The sequence below is a fragment of the Dromiciops gliroides genome, chromosome 4 (assembly GCF_019393635.1).
Source record: "Dromiciops gliroides isolate mDroGli1 chromosome 4, mDroGli1.pri, whole genome shotgun sequence".
Classification (NCBI taxonomy): Eukaryota; Metazoa; Chordata; class Mammalia; order Microbiotheria; family Microbiotheriidae; genus Dromiciops; species Dromiciops gliroides.
This window is the reverse complement of record NC_057864.1, coordinates 465,706,937-465,723,310: the sequence shown is the minus strand read 5'-3', so window position 1 is coordinate 465,723,310 and position 16,374 is coordinate 465,706,937. Positions and strand designations below refer to the sequence as shown.

Sequence of the window (16,374 nt, the reverse complement as noted above, 5' to 3'; positions counted from 1 at the left end):
TTTATCCACTTACTCTGGCAGAGACAAGGCTAAATGAGAAGAAACATGCTAATTAAAGTTTCAGCGTCTTAAGGTATAACATTGGACATTTCCAATTTTCTTGTTACTTTAGAAATGGTGGAGTCAATGAAGAAAGTAGCAGGGATGGATGTGGAGTTGACAGTTGAAGAAAGAAACCTACTGTCAGTTGCATATAAAAATGTGATTGGAGCCAGAAGAGCATCCTGGCGGATAATCAGCAGCATTGAACAGAAAGAAGAAAACAAGGGAGGAGAAGACAAGCTAAAAATGATTCGGGAATATCGGCAAATGGTGAGAGGTCTCCTACTTTGTTATTGCTTCCTCATCCCTTGGTATAGATTTATCTGAAGGGGGAGTCAAACTGGATGGAGTTACATAAGATAGGCACGATCTGATGAAGCCCAGACTGCACATAGGAACAAGGAGTAAACCAGCATTTATTTTAATGTTTTCTGGGTTTTTACATTGTTTAAAAATCTGGTCACACTGTATTAGAACTAATATATAATAAATAAAGGTAGAACTCAGTGAAAAATAACCTTTAGCTATCTAACTTAGCAAATTTTCCAAGGCCCTGTTTTGAATGTTCTTCCATCAGTGTTCTATGTTCACATCATCACTAAGTTTCCTATCCTTTTATGATTATCTAGCGTTATTCTTTAGTAATTTTGAATTTTGGTAGTTTATAATTAAGATACACGCTTTTTCACTATTGTGTACACTGGGAACAACCCCCAATGTCTACTTCAGTTCTTAACCAATTATGTAGTAAAAGGGAAAAGATGCCTTCCTTGACCTTAGGGGCTGCCCCTCCTGGAATATTTAATTTATGTGTGTGGGCAGGGGAGCATATTAGAGAAGAATGGGAGAAATGCAATGATGGTATTGATTTAACAGCAGGCTCTCTCATTCCCATAAATTAAAGGTCGAGGTGAGTTATTTATGTGTTGATGAATTTATGAGTCTTAAGCCTCCTGTTTGATTTTTCAGGTTGAGACTGAACTAAAATTAATCTGTTGTGACATTCTGGACGTACTGGACAAACACCTCATTCCAGCAGCAAACACTGGCGAGTCCAAGGTTTTCTATTATAAAATGTAGGTTCCTTACTTGTAGGGAAATGTCCGATTAAAAGTTGGCATTCTTCTTAGAACATGACTTCCTATCAAGGTTTCATATTTAAGAATGTTTTTGTAACTGTGGGAAGATTAAGTGGGAGAAGTGGCTTCTAAATAAGTGGGTTGTGTTGTGAACGTGATACCAAATGATAAACCACAAGGAGGGCACACTTTTCATGCAGTGGATTCTTGTGTTTCAGATGGCTGGGAGCTGTTGTTGAGATAACAGAAATTTGTCCTGTTTCTCTTCTTTCCTGTGTCTGTCATTTGTTTCAGTAGATTTCTCTTGTCTGTACCAAAGCATTGTTAATTATTGGCTGCTTATGTTGTGGAGATCCTATACGATTACTTAGAGCTTGTTCTCCCACCTCAGAGTACTTGGGGAAAATAGTATTTCTCACCTTCCGGGACTATTGTCAAGTGAGGAGTCAGTTCGAGGGTTTTACATGATTTTGGAGTAGTAGAGCTCATGGGCTATTGTTGAATGCTTGGGTGGTCTCTAAGCAGGGAGTAGTTAACGGTAGATAAATTAATCAGGTCTGAAAGTAGAAGGTTTTATATTGTTTGATAGAGTAGGCCTGAATGGTTGGGGAAATGCCAATACGCTTAATCTTTACATGTACAGTATGTGGTTATATTTGTAGCTTGTATTATGTGTAGAGCCTAGGGACAACCTAAAAACAATATCTTTAAATGTTTCGTTCTGTGTTTTCCTCTTACCCACTCCAGGAAAGGGGACTACCACAGGTATCTGGCTGAATTTGCCACAGGAAATGACAGGAAGGAGGCTGCAGAGAATAGCTTGGTGGCTTATAAAGCTGCTAGCGATATCGCAATGACAGAACTTCCTCCAACGCACCCCATCCGTTTAGGGCTTGCTCTCAACTTTTCCGTATTCTACTATGAAATTCTTAATTCCCCTGACCGTGCCTGCAGGTAAATCAACCATTTGGAAAAGAAAAGCTTTTTACAAAAACAAAAATCAACTATCTTACGACATCAGGAATTAGTTTTAATTTTTGCTTCATCTTCACTGTTCCCATGCTGTTGGATCAACCTCATGAAAAGGTCTGGTTTTACTTAAATGACCTACCCCCCCACCCCCCATTAGATGGGGTCCAAGACCTAAATTATTCCAAATTCAGCATCATTGGGATCAAATACACTTTTGGGGGGGGGGGTGAGGCAGTTGGGGTTAAGTGACTTGCCCAGGGTCACACAGCTAGTAAGTGTCAAGTGTCTGAGGTCAGATTTGAACTCAAGTCCTCCTGAATCCAAGGCCAGTGCTCTATCTACTGCGCCACCTAGCTACCCCCTAAAATACACGTTTTTACACTTAATAATGGAGACAAATGCTGTGATGATATAGTAAGTATGAATAATCACATACATTCTGTTCAAAAGCCCAATATTCACTAGTTAAGAAACAGAAATTGGGAATAATTTAATGCCTTATGTTTTGGTTGGAATTATATTAGCTATTTAGGAGCTTTTTGTTAATGCAAGGTAGACTTATTTAAGAGTTTTAACCAATCTAAAAACATTCTAAGTGACCTGTTGAGTTAAGCACAAGTACAAGTAGAGTTCTAGGTCTCCATTGATGATAAAAACTGTGGGTAGCTCTCCATTCCATTTGATATTCTAGTATATTCTTATAAAAGTTGTGTTGAGTAGCTTATATTAGTGTATTTTTATGATTGACTTGAATTCTCCCTTAGCCTCAGTAAAGGTTGTTCTCTGAATTAGCTGTTTCAAAACAGATCACTCCTCCCCTCCCCCTTCCTCATTATTTGTGATGAAGCATTTGCCTGAACTAATCACCCATCCAACACGAGGACACAAACTAGTGATCGAGGAAAAAAAGGTTGGGAGATGGTCAGACTTAATGATGTCTAATTTTGTGGAATTGGGAAACTGGCTTTGTTCTTGATGGCACCTAGAAATGTAATCTTAATTCCTGTAGGTTGGCAAAAGCAGCTTTTGATGATGCAATTGCAGAACTGGATACGCTGAGTGAAGAAAGCTATAAGGACTCGACACTTATCATGCAGTTGTTACGTGATAACCTGACACTATGGACTTCAGATATGCAGGGTGATGGTAAGTATCTTTATTTTTTAAATTAATGAACAAAAATATGTTTTTCTTTGAACACTCACCCTCTCTCATTGGAGAAACAAAAGGCAATCACCCCCAACCCCCTATCCCCAAAATGTGCATAGTCAAGCAAAACAAGTTTCCCCATTGGCCTGGTTCAAAAACCATGTCTCAGTCTTCACCCTAAATCTATCACCTCCCTTATATGTTAATGTTAAAAGTTTCAGTTTTAACTTACTGAAACTGATGACTTGTGTCTATATTTTGGGGATGTTATTTAAGTAAGTATTAAGCCACAGCCCTAGACTCCATATCTTTTACTGTAGAAATTTTTTAAAAATCGTGCCTCTTTAGGGAATACATGGGAAGAATGTCATTTTACTTGACCTACAGTCAGTTCTTATTCCAGTTAAAAAAATGAGAATAAAAGGATAAGTCTCTTCTAATTCCTGCACAAAGGTTAATAGAATTATCTTTAAATACTCTGCTTAATGTAAACTTTGTTTACATGATTCTGAAAGTCAGGCTGGAAAAAGAGAGAAGGAACTTCAAAATTGAAGGGCTGTGTGAAATGTCTCCAAGGTTGAGCTGTTGCTTTACTTAATATTGGAGGTTTCAGTAGGGGCCGGTGTAATTCCTGAGGGTCCAAACCTGGCTTGCTCTGTCAGTTGTGTTGTATACACAGTTGTAGGGCTCCATGGAAATATTCTTCAGGTGGTTTGCACTGGTCTGAAGTGTTCTTGAGTGGTTTTCAGTGAAAGTTGCAAATGAATGAACCACAGTAGTCCAGTGGGGGAAATGTCAGCATAATGACCATGAGCCTAGGGCAGCGGCCTCCCAGTGTTATTCCAGCTGCCATGTTTGTGTTATAGTGTGATCCTCTGCTGGCCTTTAGGTGCTGGATGAGCCCCCTCAGGCACATGAAACCGAGAGAGAGAGAGAGAGAGAGAGAGAGAGCGCGAGAGCGCGCTGAGCAAAATCAGTATGCTAGGGGTGGGAGGATGAGTTCAAGCCCCAGCTCAATGAACTAGAACAAGGCACTTTCCCTTTCTGGGCTGAGGTTTCTTCCTCTGTTAGATGGGTAATAGGCTAGATTAAACAGTTTTCCACTTGAATTATCACTAATGAGACTGGCCAAATCAGTTTTGAGATTCAGTGTCAAGAAAGAGAAAAACATGGAAATGACTTTAAAGTAGCTCTTCTTAAATCACTAACCCTGATAAAAAAGAGCACCAGTATGACACAGTGGAGAAAAGGCCGAATTTGGAGTCTGTATGACCTAAGCTAACAAACCATCTCTGATACTTTGTTGTTTTTCAGTATTTTTCGTCATGTCTGACTCTCCATGACCTACCTTATTTGGGGGTTTTCATGGCAAAGATACCATTTCCATCTCCAGCTCATTTTAATGAGGAGGAGCTAAAGCAAACAGGGTGAAGTGACTTGTGCAGGGTCACACAGCTACTCAGTGGCTAAGGCAAGATTTGAACTCAGGAAAATGAGTCTTCCTGACCCAGGCTTGGCGCTCTGTGCACTGTGGTGCCACCTAGCTGCCCAACACTTAGCTGGATGTTAATGGGCAAGGCACCTATCCTTTCTAATCCTGTTTTCTCATTTATAAACAAGAGAGTTAAACTAGATGGTCACTAAACTCCTTTCTCCTAAATCTGCTCCTCTGAGACCTCCACCTTCCTAGCTAGGGTGTGGTCAGAGCAGTCTAGAGAAAGGAGGAAGAAAATGTTCATGGCTTCCTGATCTGAGGGGCGAGAGGGAGCGATGGCACTTTTGCTTGGTTGAGCCTGTTCTGGGTTTACATGCCAGGCCCTAAAATGATGTCTGTGAGTCTTTGGTTCACTCTTCCTTATTTGAAGGAAGAATCTCCTACTCTTTGCCAGCAGCAGCCTGTGTTGATTTGCAAAGTTTCTGCTTTAAACAGCAGTTACTGAAGCCTAAGTTAAGGAAATGCAAACAGAATGCTAAATTTAGGTAGAAAGGTACCTTTGTTGGCATTAGGAACTAATCAGTGCATTCCAAAGCTTAGTAGAAATGTCTTGGATTCTTCTTCTGTTCTAATTCCATTATCTTGCCTGATTAAGAATTGCCTGTAAAATCTGAGCTCTTGAGGCAGACATCATGGCCAGCTCTTCTTGAGAGCAGCCTTGTGCTGTTCTAAGAGTCAAGCAAAGTGCTGGGAAGTTTCTCTTTCACAGGTGTTGAACAGGCTTACATGGCAGAGTTGGAGTTTCCTTTTTCAGATAAGTTTCCCATTGAGCCTTTTTCCTTCTTTCCTTCTTTCCTTCTTTCCTTCCTTCCTTCCTTCCTTCCTTCCTTCCTTCCTTCCTTCCTTCCTTCCTTCCTTCCTTCCTTCCTTCCTTCCTTCCTTCCTTCCTTCCTTCCTTCCTTCCTTCCTTCTTTCTTTCCTTCTTTCTTTCCTTCTTTCCTTCTTTCTTTCTTTCTTTCTTTCTTTCTTTCTTTCTTTCTTTCTTTCTTTCTTTCTTTCTTTCTTTCTTTCTTTCTTTCTTTCTTTCTTTCTTTCTTTCTTTCTTTCTTTCTTTCTTTCTTTCTTTCTTTCTTTCTTTCTTTCTTTCTTTCTTTCTTTCTTTCTTTCTTTCTTTCTTTCTTTCTTTCTTTCTTTCTTTCTTTCTTTCTTTCTTTCTTTCTTTCTTTCTTTCTTTCTTTCTTTCTTTCCGGGGCAATGTGGGTTAAGTGACTTGCCCAGGGTCACACAGCCAGTAAGTGTCTGAGGCTGGATTTGAACTCAGGAACTCCTGAATCCAGGGCTTGGTGCTTTATCCACTGTGCCACCTAGCCGCCCCCAGAGCCTTATTCTTTCTGAGATCTTGTTCAGGCTTTCTTTAGTGTTAGAGCTGATTTTGTGGAAAGTTGGATTTTCACACGAAAGCTTTGTCAATGATGTATATTTACTCTGAAGGTTAAATAATCAAAATTGAGAGGCATACAGCTTATTAGCAAGGTTGGGGGAAAGAAAGTGTTTGAACTCACAGTTGTGTTGAAATGTGTACAGATAGCAGAAAATAAGATGCTGTTTAAGAAACAATTGGAAGGAATAGTTTAGAATGGTAGGTTAATCCATTCACTAATTGTGCTTGAGTAATCTTGCAACTTGTATTAATTTAGTTTTGTGAATTAAAACCTTGGCCAATTTAAGGGTATTTATGGCATGGTTTTTATATTTTCATAAAATAAAATTTTATTTTGTTTACAGGGTTAGTGTTACTGTAGATGTCTTTCTGTTTTCTTTCTCCCTTTGACAGACTTGTGAAAGATGATAAATAAGATTGTTGCCACTCAGTTCTGATGCATTTACAGGATGCAAGTGATGAAATGCATGAAATTCATGGGTTTGCACATCTCATTGTGTCTTAGTTAAACTGGGTTTACAAAGTCCGGAACATGACATTGAATTCTGTTTTCTGAACTGTAAATTAGATGCATATGTCGTGTAAATCCATAACTAGCTACTCCTCCCTTCTGCACTGTTCCTCTAGAATTGTATTCTTCTGACTCCAGGAAAATTGAGGGTTCTTTTTTTCTTGAAAAGTTCATTTGCGGTCAGTTGCAAGTATTGCTATTCTCATTTGATAAATAAGGGAAACTGGGTAAGAGGTTAGATAATCTGGCCAAGTTTATACAAGTCAGTAGGAAGACCAGAATTGGATGCTTTCCTGACTCCCAGGTCCAAATGGTCTTCCGCTCTGTCCCACAGCCTTGGGGTTTTTCCACACTAGTAATGCTGCTTTCATATGATTCCTGTTTTCCCCCCTTTCTCCCTGCTATATAGATTCCTAAAGGAAAATCCAACTGATCTTTCCTAAAAACTACTTTGTAAGTCATTATCCTAGCACAGTGAATTTTTCTGCTTTGAGTTCTCATTTCCTCACTAATCATGCCTGCATATCATCATTTTGGTGCTCAGAGGCTGCTTGCGTCTTAGACTTGATTCTAGGGCGAAACATTTTCCTAGTGATTTGTTGCCTGCTACGGCTGCCCACTTTCTGGATGGGTGTGATTTACACGAGGATGGTATAAAATTATTTGATCTTTTGGCCAATTTCACAGTTGCTTACGTGTGAATTAGAGCTTGCTAAGACCTTGAATAATTAACTTGTCTCAGCCATATTCTGCTATCAGAAAAGTAGATTGGATTTTTTAGAATGATACTTATTGCCGAGTTTAGATGCACAGGGGTTTTGTCAAGAATTGGGAAGTCCATCAGTTTCTTTTTTATTAATAAGTGATTAGTTAGGTCCTTGTCTTTCTGTACCTTCAAAATAAAAGTACTGTCAGTAAATCACCTTTATTAAAATATTTTTTTTCCCTTTGGTTCCTGTTTTCCTCCAAAAAGAAAAAAAAAAGCACAACCCCATTTTCATATTAACATTTGTTGAGGTGCCATTATTCACTATATCCGGGTTTCAGAAGACATCTTATCTAAGGTGCCTCTGTACCCATAGGATTGCTGTGTCATGATCCATTCTAGCTTGTATGAATCATGAATGGAAGGCCAATTCTCTTGTCCCTTGTGTCTGAACTGCCTTATTGATGATGGAGTTAGCTAATTGATTTCCTTGATTTAGATTCAACCCAGGTAACTTTAGAAAACTGTAAGTGGTTTATTAAAGAAGAGAAAGAATAGAACTTTTACCTGTTTCATCCTATTCTGTTGATAGTCCTATCTCCTTGGCATGCTTGCTTCTCTGTTATGGCTGACTTACTTAATGCTCATCAGTAGATAGTTGACCTCCAGTGAATAGGCTGGCTTTCTCTTGCATGTCTTAGTGCAGTTAACTCCCCAAGCTAATAACAATTTTAAAGAAAAACAGCATGAGAGAACCGGTCCAAATGCCCTTCTCTAATAACCTCAGTGTTCTGGTTTATTTTTGGCATGCTGTTCCAATTTGGAATGTGAAATTAGGATAGTTTGAGGCTGCCTTGATGAGACACAAAATGTTACTGTCCCGTTTCAGAAATAACAAAAACCAACCACCCATAATAAACTTCATTCTAATTTCATGAGTCATTGTTGCAAGGTTGCCTCTGTTTTGAAGCATTACTGAGATTGAGTGGGTGAGATGTCCCTCCTGCTCCTGTGAAAACCTACCTCGATAAATACAAATGATCCTTTTTCCTCTTGATGCTTAATAAGGTGGGGGTGAGGTTATTAGGGAAGAACATTTTGTCCTGAGATAGAATATCAGAGCTTGATTTTCAACATGAAAGCTTGAAAATCATTCTAAGATCATTATCGTGGCTGTCCATGTTGAGAGCTCATTTATTTAGTAAGAAAAAGTTAATGACTATGCATTGATTTTCATGTTATGTCATATTCTTCTAGGTCATTGAAATAGAGTCTTTGGGGGCTTACAACTGTCTGGTTTATAGCCCTTTGTATGAGTGGGCAATAAAATTGTAGCAAGTGTAAGATTTCTTTATACTTGGTATGTACATGTCATTTCTGCTGTCTTGAGTCATGATGAAAGCTCTGACCCCTTTTCTTTTACAGGTGAAGAACAGAATAAAGAAGCGCTGCAGGATGTGGAAGATGAAAACCAGTGAGAAAGACATCAAAGCCAACAAGAGAATCCATCTCTGACCACCCCACTCCTCCCCATCCCTCCCCCTGAAAATTTCCCATTGTCACTGAGAACCACCAAATCTGACTTTTACATTTGGTCTCAGAATTTAGGTTCCTGCCCTGTTGGTTTTTTTTTTTTAAAAACAGTTTTCAAAGTTCTTAAAGGCAAGAGTGAATTTCTGTGGATTTTACTGGTCCCAGCTTTTAGGTTCTTTAAGACACTAACAGGACTGCATAGAGGCTTTTTCAGCATTACTGTATTGTCTCCGTGCCAGATGTGGCAAGATAACCATTAGACATGGATATTACATTGGAATGCCATTAGACTTCTAGGTGAAGCGAGAGTCTAGGAGAGAGGTTTATCGCACTGTAGGGCGCATGTGGTGGCATTTTTCCTTTTTATAATTGTTTAAACCGAATTTTATACCAATGTTTAAAATTAATTGGGTGTTTAGCTTGAAGTTACAGGTTGCGTTGGAACGTTTATTGTAGTGGTTTTGCTGTAAAAAGTGTTTCCAAACTGTGCTGAAATGGTGCTGGTAACAGCCCAACAATCCGTGGCTGCTCATTCTTGCCGACTTTGACCTTCCCTCACAGCAGGTTAGCATTGAAGGTGGTATTGAAAAGCCTGCATGCGTGTTCAATTCTTTGGGTTTTCTCCTTCCCTTTTCCCCTTCTTCCCCTTTACTCCCTGCCCTCCTTCGCTCGCTCAACCTCTTTCGTTCAGTATGTGTAACTTGAAGCTAATTTGTACTACTGGATATCTGACTGGAGCCACAGATACAGAATCTGTATTGTTCTTACTGAAACACAGCATGGAATTAACATTAAACTTAAATAAAACAAACCTAAATTAAAAATGCCAAAAATTATTGCGACTCCATCCTTTATACTTCTCAAATAAAGACTCTGGTCCAAACACTAATGGCGGTATTGTTTTTGCATGAATCCAAAAGACCCCATAATTTGAGAGGTTTAAAATGCTTTTGTCCAAGCTGCACAAGTGATGATAGGAGTCTGTCTGTCTCTTTCAATAAAGGTTGCCTCTTAACCAGGTGTTAATAGTACTAGGTAGGCCAGCCTTCTCCATGCTAATGGAAGCCCAACACTTGTATTGCCTGTTTGATAGCTTAAGTGGGATCAGTTCGTTGTAACTGTAGGGATATTTTCATTCAGTAACATGGCATTTTGAGTTGCCTCACTGAATGCAACTGAACAAGTTTGTATTATTGGAGTAACTTCTCTAAAGCTGACGTGAAGTTATGAGCCCTGTAAGATATTTTAGGCCATCATCAGATGGAACACCAATTAGCAAGTTGATTACACTGCAGTTTCTAAAGCATTGATTCTTAAGTTGTAGGGTATAACCATGTGATATTGACTGGGTTTGAAAAATTGGGCAAAGAACCTGTTTGGAATTGTAGATAAGAGTGGAGAGGAGCATGAAGAACATCTAGCTGAGTCTTAAGGCAGGGTAGATGGCATATACCCTTTGCATAGATAATATAACCAACTTTTCTTGCAGGTTTTTTAATGGCCTGTAAATGTAAATACAATTTAGATAGTTTGGAAATGTAATTCCTAAATTTGCCAATTTTTCCCCTAGCAGATAATGAATTTAAGATGATTGTGAAATATGTCTCAATCAGAATAAATCTACTAATTCATAGTATAAAATACTTTCTAGCACTCACCACTTTGTGTTGGTACAGTGATTGAAAATTTCTGATTCCCTCCTATTTTGTGGGAGCAAAACCAACTTTTGGGTAGCTTTGTCTGCAGAATTCTTGTACAGAAATGAAAGGCCACATCTTGATTGCACAGATCAAGTTAAGCAGTGGTGGAATGCCAGAGTTAAAAGGATCCAGGACTTACGTACATATAGCTCTGAAGGGTCCTTGTCACCCTGAAGGATGGCGATGGTTCTGCTCCAGATCAGGGAAGCAACGCCCAAGTGATCTTCAGGGGATCCTTTCCATCACTGGCTATGCCCCTACACAGGGTATGAGATGGGGATGACACGTGCCAACTTCAAGAAAGCACCACAAGCATGGAGAGACTGCTTAAGGCACTGCTCCAACTTTTCCATGATAAGTGAATGCTGCATGGGACTTTGGGGAGGCCAGCACCATCCACGTTCTCAAGAGGTAAAATAGAGAACCCTCTCTCTCTTTCCCTTGGCCAGAGAAGGCGTGCATGCTTCTGCAACTGTGTGCTCCTAGAAACACTGACTGTTCTTCACAAATTTTCATGGACGTGATAAGTGACATTAGAGCAGAAAGAGAAAATGAATGTGGCCACTTATATCATCAGTTTGGAACTCAGTAGATGCCATGGTAGATGATTAGAAAAGAGTCAAGGGAAGGAGATTTGTATGTGTTGCTCTAAGGGTTGGACTAATAATATAAGCTGCTTTTACCTCCTGAGACTGGTTTTTAGCTAGCCTCTCTTTCAGGAGGCTGATGGGGTCAATAGTTTTCATTGTGATATTATTAGTAAGTCCCATATCAAGCTAAGCCTAACAAATTTGTAGTTGTGTACATATGTTCAGTGACAGAAGTGGGTAAGTTTACCTTAGAATTGGCATAAAGATTGTTATAAATTCTCCTGGGGGGGAGGGGGCTTCGTATGTGAATGACTTGATTGCCCAAGCATGGCATACTTTTGCCGGAGGCCACAAAATTGGGAGCTAAAAGAATCTATGGGGAATATAAAAATAATTTTAAAGTCATGCTGTTGGGCTCTGGGCTACTGGAAAAGATCAGTAGTTGTACCCCTGAATGTGGAGTTTTGAACAGTTGGAGTAGCTGCTTCTCTCCCCCCCACCCCCGCCTTTTTTTTTTTTTGACAGAATTTCCGGTCCTTTAAAATTTTCCACTGTACTTTTATTAAAAGGTAGAGGTGGGGCAGCTAGGTGGCGCAGTGGATAGAGCACCGGCCCTGGAGTCAGGAGGACCTGAGTTCAAATCCGACCTCAGATACTTAACACTTATTAGCTGTGTGACCTTGGGCAAGTCACTTAACCCCAATTGCCTCACTTTCAAAAAAAAAAAAGGTAGGGGTATTCTTCATTTCTGAAAATGACCTACACAAAGTACAAAGGTGGTAAGAAACTCAATAGATTAAAAAAAGGACATATGGGGAAAGATTAATGCCTGGTCTTCAGACTTAATAGGTTGGCTCTTAAAATATATCTGGAGTGTGGATAGAGCACCAGCCCTAGAGTCAGGAGGACCTGAGTTCAAATCCGGCCTCAGACACTTAACACTTAGTAGCTGTGTGACTCTGGGCAAGTCCCTTAACCCCAATTGCCCTGCCATATATATATATATATATATATATATATATATAAAATATATAAAATCTGGAGTAGCAAACTGATTTGGAATTTAAGAAATTTTTAGAGGAAAACATCCTAGGAAGCGCTGTTCTAAGCTAAGAATGATTAATTTGACTTGAAAATATGACTGAACCAGTCAAGTCATGATATATAATGACGCGTCTTTGATGTGTGATGGCATGCCTGTTGAGCAGTCAGTAGCTCAGCTCTCCAGTACCATTAGGGCATGAGCTGTTCTCCTGTTAGAATTTTTCACATTCCCAAGATCTCATCCTTAAGATGACGTCATTCTTTGAACATGTCTCCTCTTAGCGTTGTTGTTCTGGGCATGTAGTAGTAGGTGCTCAATAAATGCTTGTTTTTTTGCCCTGGAAATCTTTTCTTGCCTTAAACACATTGAATATAATTTAACCTTTTATTAGTCACCTGAGCCTCAGTAGTATCATGCAATACAGTACAGATGGGCAGGGGACTAAATGGATGGTTTGTTTAGTCATTTCAGTTGTGTCTGACTCTTTGTGACCCCGTCTGTGGTTTTCTTGGCAAGGACACTGGAGTGGTTTGCCATTTCCTTCTCCAGCTCATTTGACAAATGAGGAAACTGAGGCAAACGGGATGAAGTGACTTAACCAGGGTCACACAGCTAGTAAGTGTCTGAGGCTGGATTTGAACTCTGGTCTTCCTGACTCTAGTACTTGTTCTCTATCCATTGTACCACCTAGCTGCTGACCAGAATAAAAGGGTAGTGGAGATAATCAGGAACTTGTTTTCTTCAGACTTGTCATTTGCTCCTCCCCCACCCCAATTTCCCTATTCACCTCCTAATACTAAAGTCACAGATATACACAGCCTCTTAGCCTCCAGGGTGGTGGAATGTGACTGCTTTTCTGAAGTCACCACAGTCACCTTCTGGTTAGATTCAACTCATTTTGCTTTCATACCATTTGTTGATCAGATGAAGAGAGACCATCTCTCATTCTAAGGACCTTTGCTTGTTTGCTTGTTTACCTAACAGACTACACATTTTTCACCTGGTAATACTACTCCAACAGTTTTTACACAGTGTAAAAAAATATATCTACTAATTTGAAAAATTCTAGAACTGTACTTATATGAAAAATTATAAATACAAGAAAAATGATAACTTTAGAAAAATTATAATTGGGCCATAAGTCCTGCCACGGTCGCCATTCAAATGTGAGAAATATTTAACTAACTTAGGGGGGACTAATCTAACTGGAGGACTAAGCTGGGGACTTTTGACTGGCTGGCTTATCTGACTGCTATTAATTTCCTAAGCCAATCTGTTAGGGCCTTTTAAAAATTTTCTACACACTGCTCTGCTCCCAAATTGATAAGCAAACAATAATCAAAGCAGGGTTTATTTAGGTGAATAAATTTAGAGTTAAATGTAGAAACAAAGGATAACAAAAGTAAAATACAACCTGTCAGCCTTTAAACTTTCTGCCAATGAACTCGTTTGCTGTGCCTGCAACTTTCTTAGTGTCCTCTGCTCTCTGTACCAACAGACCTTCCAGCGTTGTTCCCCTCACTGAAAAGCCCCACTGCTCCATACTCTTGCCAATCCCCCTGAAAAGCCTCTTACTGTTGGGAACCCCTGTCTGTCAGCCCTCTCTTGCTTTCTCCATCACTGTCTTCTCCAACCTCCTTCACTGCCTAACTCCCCAGTATATATCTTCTCTCCCCTCAAACCTTAGGCTCTCTGTGCCCCCGCACATGCCAAGCTAGGGCTGTGGCTGGGGGGCTCGACCACACCCAGGGCTCAAGGGGCTGTGCCTCCTGCAGCTCTCCTGGGGCCTGGCATGGGCTGCCAGAGGCCGGGCTTGCCTGGATGAGCCTGGGATCTCTGGGGTAGATCCCCTCAGGGCAGAAGGAGCTGGGGCTTTTCCCCTAGCCATCCGACCTGGTGTCCAGTAAGGTCTACAGGGCTTTTCCGCTCGGCTGAAGCGGGGAGAACGGGTCCCCAGCCCCTCTTACACAGAAAAAACCCTGAGGGCCTAAGGCTTTTTAATCTCAGCCCAAAGGCAGGGTTCCCCAAATCACAATAAATTTCCACAACAGGTTCTGAATTCCAGTTATAAAGCAATGTAAAAGAGGCAAATTTTATTTAATGTAATTCCTCTAGAAGCCCCGTGTGATCCCTACATGTTAATTTTCTTGTGGAATCATTTCAGTAACATTTTATGCTTTCAATGCCCTTTGTTTGAATTAGTGAGGTAATGAGGCAGGGTCAGGAAGATGGTAAGAATGCTTGCTTCCTCAGGGTGAGTCCTGCAGTTGTCTAGCTGTAGGGTATCTTTGCTCCAGTAAGCCTTTGATTTTGAACTGGTTTTGTGCCAAAGACAAAAAAGATGAACACACCAACCGGAAGATTGCTTTGTCCAGCCCTACATCACTGTCATAAGCTACAATGGGCATCTTTGGAAGTGTTGGAATGGTGACCTTTTCCAATGACTGTGCATCCTTTCCCTGAATGCAGCAACCTCTTTAACCTCTGATTATTGGACAGCTCCCTCCCTATAGACCTCTTCAATGTGTCTGGAATTTACTGTGCTGAGAACTTGCTGTTACTTTCCACAAATGCTTTTCAGTGTGTGGCATCTTCTCTTTTATGGCTACATTTTCTGGGCCCACAAGGAAGGTTTGGTGAAAAACATCTGGGCCAGAGAATCCCGCATCCAGACTTCCAGCATCCTTGGTGGGAACTGCTCTGTGGGCAGCACTTTGGGATGCCGGGCTGCTTCAAATGGAAAGTACTTTTTTAGGTCATTTAGAGATACTGTGGTACACTGGAAAGAGGCCAGAATCTAGAGTGTGACCTTAGCCTCCCTCATCCTCAGTTTCCCCATATGTAAAGTGGTAACAATAGCACTTTCATAACCTACTTCATAGGGTTGTGAGGATGCCCGTTTGATATAAAACTTCAAATGCTGTAGAAATGTGAGTTGCTGTTATCTAATCTGATGTCTTCATTCTACAGATTAAAAAAACCAAACCAAACCAAACCTGAATCCTGGAGAGGAGACTCAATCAATCAATCGATGAATACTTATTACTGTGTGCCAGGCCCAAGTACTAAGAAGGACCCAGTCCTCACTTGCAGTAGACTTGGGTTCTAATGGGGGAGAGAAGAAATACCTTTATAATAAAAATTAAAATTAATAAGTATACATTTGTATGTGTACAAGTATATGTATATATGCATACATATGTATGTGTATGTTTATATAACTATATGTTTATATAACTGAGGTAATGAGAGGCCTGCAATCCAGAGGGATGAGAATGGAGAGAAGATATTGGAATTGACAGGAGTTAGCAGCTGTGTGGTGTCAGAAAGAGGAGGGAATCAAGGGCAGTGATGAGATGGAGAACCTGAGACCCAGGAAGGGAAGGGGGCTGGGTTGGGGGTGGGGTGCCTTCAACAGAAATAGAGAAATTTGGAAGAGGTGACAGTTTAGAAACAATGAGTTCAGGTTCAGACACATTGAGTTTATGGTTTTTTGGTTGTTGTTTTGGTTTGGTTTGGTCTTTTTACATTTATTTATTTATTTATTTATTTTTAATTTTTATTTTTGCGGGGCAGTAGGGGTTAAGTGACTTGCCCAGGGTCACACAGCTAGTGTCAAGTGTCTGAGGCCGGATTTGAACTCAGGTCCTTCTCAATCCAGGGCCAGTGCTTTATCCACTGAGCCACCTAGCTGCCCCCAACAGTTTGAGTGATTTTTTTTGACTTGCCTAGGATCACACAGCTAGTAAGTGTTAAGTGGTGGATTTTCTTTTGAACTTGTTTTTATACTTAGGCCTTGTATTTCTATGTTTTCATATATATATATATATATATATTCTGCTTTGGGACTTGCTGCTATCAAAAAGTCAGAGTCATTTTCTCTTTGTTTTCTTCGGCAGTAAATAAGTAAAAAGTAGATATAGATTAGTGGAAAGAATGGCAGGTTTGCAACCAGGGATCCTGAAGCATTCAAGTTTTGGCTTCAGTGGGGACAAGTCCTTCTCTGTCTCTACCTTCATTTCTTCCTCTTTAAAATGATATTATGGTGGGGACAGCTAGGTGGCGCAGTGAATAAAGCACTGGCCTTGGATTCAGGAGGACCTGAGTTCAAATCCAGCCTCAGACACTTGACACTTAACTAGCTGTGTGACCCTGGGCAAGTCACTTAACC

At 40.3% G+C, this 16,374-nt stretch overlaps 1 protein-coding gene across 2 annotated transcripts in view; it reads left to right on the top strand.

Moving 5' to 3' along the window:
* Window positions 1–9,701, top strand: part of YWHAE (tyrosine 3-monooxygenase/tryptophan 5-monooxygenase activation protein epsilon) — a 41,025-nt gene extending 31,324 nt beyond the window's left edge. Inside the window, exons 2-7 of one of the 2 annotated variants that reach the window (XM_044002843.1) lie at window positions 113–312; window positions 1,012–1,118; window positions 1,869–2,075; window positions 3,103–3,239; window positions 7,039–7,082; window positions 8,761–9,701. In XM_044002843.1, coding sequence (XP_043858778.1) covers window positions 113–312; window positions 1,012–1,118; window positions 1,869–2,075; window positions 3,103–3,239; window positions 7,039–7,046 — 659 coding nt within the window. In that variant the 3' untranslated portion in view covers window positions 7,047–7,082; window positions 8,761–9,701. The remainder of the gene's footprint in view (window positions 1–112; window positions 313–1,011; window positions 1,119–1,868; window positions 2,076–3,102; window positions 3,240–7,038; window positions 7,083–8,760) is intronic. The other variant, XM_044002842.1, reaches the window with a different exon arrangement.
* Window positions 9,702–16,374: the final 6,673 nt, after the last annotated feature.